Source organism: Anneissia japonica, unplaced genomic scaffold, assembly GCF_011630105.1.
Source record: "Anneissia japonica isolate Jap-2015-1 unplaced genomic scaffold, ASM1163010v1 scaffold65_len388318_cov190, whole genome shotgun sequence".
In the NCBI taxonomy this organism is placed as follows: Eukaryota; Metazoa; Echinodermata; class Crinoidea; order Comatulida; family Comatulidae; genus Anneissia; species Anneissia japonica.
In genome coordinates this window covers 221,764-228,708 of record NW_022729881.1, presented here as the reverse complement: position 1 = coordinate 228,708, position 6,945 = coordinate 221,764, and the positions used below count along the sequence as shown (strand labels likewise).

Genomic DNA, 6,945 nt, shown 5'->3' with positions numbered 1-6,945 from the left:
CCAGTTGGATATTGTCCCACTAAAGGAGCCTCAAGTGATGAACTGTTTTCGTGCCTATGGGAAGCAGTAGAGTATGTAGAGACGGCGGGCTTCAGGGTTCGAGCATTTATCTCGGATGGTGCGTCGCCAAATAGAAAGTTTTATAGGCTACATTCTACTCCTGGATCAACGTCTATTACTTATGTCACTCACAATGAAATAGATCCAACAAGGAATATATATTTTATTTGCGATGTTTCACATTTGATGAAGACGACGCGAAACAACTTTGAGAACAGTAACTATCACTATAAGACACGGCACCTCCATGTAAGTTATCAAATTTTATTTCAATATGGTTACAAATAAACACTAAAACACGAAATTAAGCTAAATTGTACAGTACTGTACTCACCACATACATGGCATCAAACCAACGATGATTGGGGAAATGGAAATCATGTGATTATTAACTTTTTTCACAGTACAACAAAATGGATATCAAATGGACTTATCTGTTGGAACTGTATAATTGGGACACAGGATTGGACAGATATTCACCTGGACTTCGTCGCCTTCATAAGATCTCTTATGAGCATCTCCACCTGACCCCTTCTTTGAGAATGTGCGTGTACATGGCTGTGCAGGTATTTCTATGTTTGCACTGATGAAAATGTATTGTAGTATTATTTATTTATTTTGTAGATTTATTTGTCTTGTGTAGTTTCAGGCAGTTCATTTCTGTTTCTTTGCTGTATGATTCTGTGTATCATCACAATTTGTATACCACATTGTTTTGAATGGAATGAGACGCTGTGACCAGTTGTAAATGTCGATAAACAATGTTTCTTTGCTCTATGCTTATATTAAATGAATTAGTAGATAACCAAAATATATTTGGGACATCCAGTCTTTAAAAAGGAAGTTTTGTTAATATTTTGTAATTAAATTTAAGTCTACAAGAAATTCAAATGAATAATTTTTACAGATAGTAAGCACAACAATAGTAAACGTTAAAAAAAATAATTCTTGGAATATATTGTGATAAATAAAATTGACAAGAAAACTTTTCAACCAAGTAATTTTTTATAGGTATTAAGCAGCACAGTAGCCAATGCTCTTGAGTGCCATGGACAATACTACACAGCTTCGACAGCAAAATTTATTAGGATGTTCGACACATTTTTCGACTGCTTGAATGTTTCCCGTCTACATCAGGATAGTCACAGTCTCAAACCAGCTTTAGCGCCGTATAGATCTAGTGATGACTGGCCTTTCAAGGTATACGTAGTTGCTTTACATTTAAAAAAGGCTTTCCGTAATCCAGTTACTGTCATCTGACTATCAATATCTTACACTGGATCTCTTCATAAAGTAATTTGCTCCGTTTTATGCAGTAAGTTAAAGCAATTGTATGCTAACTAAATAATCTCTTAATTTGTGATTATTTCTAGTGGCTTAAGGAGGACTTTTTAGGATTCCTAGACGAGTGGGAGTCAATCAACAACCTTGATAATGTGAGAAAGTCTGAGAAGCAGAAAATGCTGTTAAGCAGGGAGACCCAAGAAGGACTGAGAATAACAGGTTGGCAAAAAATAGTTTATTAAAAAAATCTAGATTTCCAAGCCAACATAACATGTAGCTCGTTGAATGGCAGTAATGTTAGCATTATTAAAAAATCATGATAAACACACCATATTTTAATAGTATTTCAGCATTTTATGTATGCTACAACAGCGCAGGAAGTTGTTTGCATTATTAAAGGTAGAGGTATGAGTTTGAGTGCTATACGGTTCAGGGTCTGACAGTTGATCTTTATGGTTTGACAAATATATAACACTCGATCTCAGCATCTTTGTTCCCTACGACAACCATTGGAATGCCTATGATTGCTAGGTTAGTTTATTAACCCTTAGAACTGCATCAGATGCACATTTGTGTTACATTTATATAAAAATTAAATTAATTTTTTTTACTGTTGTAGTCAATTCATTTGTGGACTTGGCTTCAGAACTGCTTTCTCGTCCTGATGTGGATTTTCTGTTAAGCGAGAAGTTTAATCAGGATCCGTTAGAGCAGTATTTCAGTAAACAACGTGGAGCTGGTGGGACATGTGACAACCCAACTGTTGTCCAGTTCGGCCAAAATATGCAAGCCTTATATGTTGCGTCTAGCTGTGCCAAAGCATCAAAGCGGGGAAACTGCAGAGGCCCTGATGAACGTAGTTGTATGTTAGATGACACACCTCTACCAAGGAGGAGATGAATTTATTCAGCATCACATTTATATAAATTTCTTAGCCAGGCACAGGATTTTGACTTTCGTTTTGTTTCTTTGTGGAAGGAAAATTGCCTACTATTAAATTTTAGATAGTAATTTATAATACTATAGTTATATTTCTGTAAATAGATTTTGTAAAAGTGTACATATTTATTAAATCTGGTCACCATTCCATCATGTATAATCCTGACTACCATTTTTTGCCGATAATTAAAACAGTATTCCTGTTGTATGTGTAATTGCCGAAAGGCCCACTGATTAGTCTCGGGTAAGACAGAATAATACATACTCTAAGTATTGAAAGACACGCTTTCGTGAACTGATTCACTATATTGCGGCATTAATTATGTATGACATAATTGATGCCGAAATGTTGAATCAATTCACGATGGCATGCATTTGAATACTTGGAGCATGTATTATATTATCTTATGTGTAATTGCCTTGAGATTTTTATATTATTGTACATAAAATTAGTTAAATATCTATTTATTAGTATTTTAAGAATAATAAGCCATTTCACATTTCCAACTATGTTAATTAACATACACCTACAATATGTTGTATACGTGGTGTTTATGTCGATAGAGTTCTATGACCTTAATACGATCATGCGCAGTTAGAAAAGGCTTATTTAATGCTGGAATTGATGTGTCATTATATAGCTGCTCAACTATTGCTAAAATATTGCTTTTTTTATTCATAAAAGTTGAAAGCTGTCAGTTATAGAATTCTTATGATTACATTTGTTTTTGTTTAATAATTTAAGGATTATTTTGTTCGAATAAATTTTATTGTCACACCACATCCTTGATGACTATGAGAGGTTCTTGTCCTGGATGAAAACATTGTTGGCTATTTAGAGAACAACGGAGTGTTTATACAGTGCATTGTGAAATAACAAAACAATCTCTACAGAAAAGGAATAAAATAACTTGTTGGAAGTAAATTTATTTTTGGCACATTCATTGTACTGTATAACCATCATAGCATTTAATTATTTACATGACTAATTTAGTACATTGTTACAACTGTTTCTTTGCTCTATGTTTACAAGTCTTTTCGCAGTGCTTTTTCAGACTTTCTTGAAATCTCATTACTGTTTGCCTTCTTTAAGTCTAGATAAACCTTTAAAAATGCATGCATCCTGATTTTAATCCACAACCTAATTACTATATCGAGTAAATGTTTAGATGCATCACCAACAATTTTATTTCTTGTTAGGTTACACCAGTACTTGTGTACTGTTGGATTTTCTAGTACTGTGTTCATAATAATGTCCTTAACATTGGCATTTGGCATTGAATTAAATCTACTGATTGTCAGGTATTTTCTGTTTTCATTTTCTAAAGTTCTAAAAAATAAATAAACATCATCAGTAACATTAAATAATCCACCCCTACTTTGCTTAGCTATCCAAAGTTTGGAATAGTCCAAAAATGAGTGGGTCGTGTCAGAACCATTAACCTTCCATGCTGACAAGAACTTGCAATATGTTTTTGCAGTTGAATTGGAAAATCTTTTAAATTTCTTCAAGAGTGCATAGGGCACATAACCCGCAACATAACGAACAACTTGTTCTTCGTTTTGGTCCAGAGGTTTGGGTTCCTGCACCTTGGGCTTTGGCATGTCCTTGTCATGGCGATCTGTCAGAATTAAACTTAGCAGAGTTCTCATTACAAAGTGATTTAATGTCCCAACATGCTGGCCTTCTGTATCCAAGTCTAATGACTCCATCAATTTCTTCCATTTGACACCACCAGACAGTGTGTACTGGTGAAAAACACGACAGACCATTTCATTTGCCTCTGGTTTTATTTTTTTACTGTCCCCAGCTGTCACAATGTCCCAAAAGTCTGTTACAATATCTAATGCAAAGTCTGTAAACTGTGTGGAATCTGCATGTTGGAGCAGCTTGGTGGCAAGATCTAAAACTTGTATTGATGTTGGGTATGGTGCTGTATATACGGGATGCTCCTTTACCTTCCGTAATGCCGAAAGCAAATATTCCTTTGGTTGACCGTTGCCGATTGCATCATCTTTTGTAAACTTAACAGTTGGTCTTTCAACCGCTGAAAACAAAGAATTTATTTTTAATTATTTTAATAATTAAAAAAAAAGGGATGCGCACTCTTACAGAATTCAGAAAAAATTTAATGAGCAACAGCTAAAACGTAGTCAGAAATAGTACCATAGTTTTCGGACAACACTAGTTCTTCTTCAGTGGCAATATATATATATACATATACACATTATACATATTATACTGTATAGTCATGACAAAAAATGGTTTAAATGTATTGTCCACAAACTTACCTTTTTTACGTTTACTTTTGGCTGGTATTTCTTTGGCCTTATCCTTTTTGTATGTTGTACTTGAAATATCTGTACAAGAAAAAAGATGCAGAAAGTAAAACAAAAATATTTTTTAATGATATTAATTCACCAACCACAAACTTATAATTGATAGATATAAATACAGTATTTTGAATTCGCTAGACCCACCAATTAGGGTTTACTTCTTCACTGACACTAGCCATAGAGCAAAGAATCTTTGCTCTATGCACTAGCCTAGCTAGCCTAGGCCTAGAGAAGCAACAGACACTCGTTTTCATTTCATCATTCATTCGTTCTGTTGCCTAAAGAATTATTTCGGATAATTATAGTTGACAAGAAGCTTACACACCTTTCCCGATTTCTGGGTTACAACGACTACATATCCAATCTGCTTCAAGTACTTTCATCTCAATGCAATTACGATGAAACCACTGAATTTTGCAAGGCTTGTTGTTGCAGAGAATCATATCTGTAGTCCCCGGCTGCAAACACAGTATTGCTGGCGTACATTTTCTAGACCTAGGCCTACATCGTCTTCTTCAAAATCGACTGGTGGTAGATCGTTTACATCAAATTCATCGTCGGGAAAATCACTAAAATCCTCATTATCCATAGCTGATAAGTGATTATATCTATGGTAATTGTTACTAATTTAATTAATTTCAATAATTTATCACCACGTCAAGCGTGCTTCTTAGCTTTTTTCGTGTTTCTTTAACTTTAGCTTTGCTCGTTGTTTATGATCGTATGCATCAATGGTTTTAATCTTCGCGCAGCCGCCGTCTGTTGTTGAGCTCCCGGCGCATGCGCGATTGTGGATTTTAGCTTATCTACTGTCAAGTATATTACGTAACAGCAAGATTAATTGCGATCGCGGCAAAAGACTCTGAACCTTTGATCTAAGCTTGTTGCATCTCCTTCTGTTTCTTTGCTCTATGGTCTGATTTAGCCATAGGGGTGAATTACTCCAAGTTCGCAATGGCGAGGAACGCGTAATTGCGTACGCCAGTTTAGCGCTGTCGTCGGAACAGCGACGATATTGTACAACTAGAAAGGAACTACTGGCGATCGTTAAGTTTACATGCCAGTTTAGACATTACTTACTAGGCAAACTATTTACAGTTCGAACCGACCATAATAGTCTCACCTGGTTGCTTAGGTTTAAAGAACCTCAAGGTCAATTAGCTCGGTGGATGGAAGAGCTAAGTCAGTATGTCATGGTGGTGAAGCACCGCCCGGGGAAACGGCATGTGAATGCCGATGCGTTGTCGCGGGCACCGGAGGGGGGACAATCATTATAAGTATGGGGCTCGTTTGGAGGAGTTGCCTTGTGGGGGGTGTAGCTACTGTACAAGGGCGCATGAACAGTGGGCGTCGTTCATGAAGGATGTGGACGATGTGGTCCCTTTCACGTCTGTACCTCACTCCCGGACCTTACCTGATACACCTATCCTCAAAGTAAATAAGGCGTCTACTCGCCAATCAGAACAAACCTGCTGGGGGTTTGCACCTAGGGAGATTAGAGACGCTCAAGCGGAAGACGTAGATCTTATCCCTACCCTAGTCTTGATAAAAGATGGAATATCGCCATCTGAGGCCGAATTATTTTCATTAAGTCCTGCTGCCAAGCATTATTGGCTAAGCAAGGGCATGATCTGTCTTCGGGATGGCCTTGCCTTCATTAAAGATAAACATAGGGAGGGCGAACGACTGCTTCTACCCTGAAGCCTTATTGATATTGCCGTGCGAACTTACCATGACCTTCCATCAGCAGGGCACCAGGGTGTAAAGCGCACCAAGCTTCGCCTTAAGCAACGTTTCTATTGGCACGGTATGACTGCCGAAGTTGAACGTTATGTACAGGGTTGCGAAAGCTGCAATCGTAACAAGAAAGGTGGGCGTAGAGGACGTTTCCAGCAGGTGAATTTCCGTGCTGGTGCCCCCATGGAAAGGGTGCATATAGATTTCGCAGGCCCTTTCCCCCAGTCTAATCAGGGAAACCTTTATACCTTAATGGTAGTGAACCAGTTTACTAAGTGGGTAGAAGCCTACCCTGTCCCTTCACAAACGGCGCAAGTTACCGCCGAAGTGTTAGTTCGTGAGTTCTTCTGACGTTTTGGGATGCCCTTACAGCTACATTCGGACCAGGGCGCCAATTTCGAAAGTAATTTGTTCTCGGAGCTATGTAAGGTGCTTCGCATTAAGAAAACTCATACCACACCATATCGGCCGTCTGCTAATGGACAGGTCGAAAGATATAACCTTACCGTAATGAACGCTGTCCGGCGTTTTGTAGGTAAACAACAGAAGGACTGGGATAAATTCCTGCCCCAAATAACTAGTGCTATT

The 6,945-nt window shown here is 37.5% G+C and overlaps 2 protein-coding genes across 2 annotated transcripts in view; one reads left to right on the top strand and one right to left on the bottom strand.

The window, feature by feature from the left end:
- The window catches only part of LOC117114745, a 5,304-nt gene extending 2,039 nt beyond the window's left edge, over positions 1-3,265 (top strand). The window contains exons 2-6 of the mRNA XM_033258435.1: positions 5-309; positions 465-626; positions 1,072-1,260; positions 1,434-1,563; positions 1,964-3,265. Coding sequence (XP_033114326.1) covers positions 5-309; positions 465-626; positions 1,072-1,260; positions 1,434-1,563; positions 1,964-2,244 — 1,067 coding nt within the window. The 3' untranslated portion in view covers positions 2,245-3,265. The remainder of the gene's footprint in view (positions 1-4; positions 310-464; positions 627-1,071; positions 1,261-1,433; positions 1,564-1,963) is intronic.
- A 24-nt stretch (positions 3,266-3,289) lies between these two features.
- LOC117114751 lies at positions 3,290-6,898 on the bottom strand. The gene is made up of 3 exons (XM_033258445.1): positions 4,946-6,898; positions 4,576-4,644; positions 3,290-4,331 (listed from the first exon to the last, which is right to left on the bottom strand). The coding sequence occupies exons 1-3, from the start codon at positions 5,061-5,063 to the stop codon at positions 3,310-3,312; spliced, it is 1,209 nt and encodes a 402-aa protein (XP_033114336.1). The 5' UTR covers positions 5,064-6,898; the 3' UTR covers positions 3,290-3,309.
- Positions 6,899-6,945: the final 47 nt, after the last annotated feature.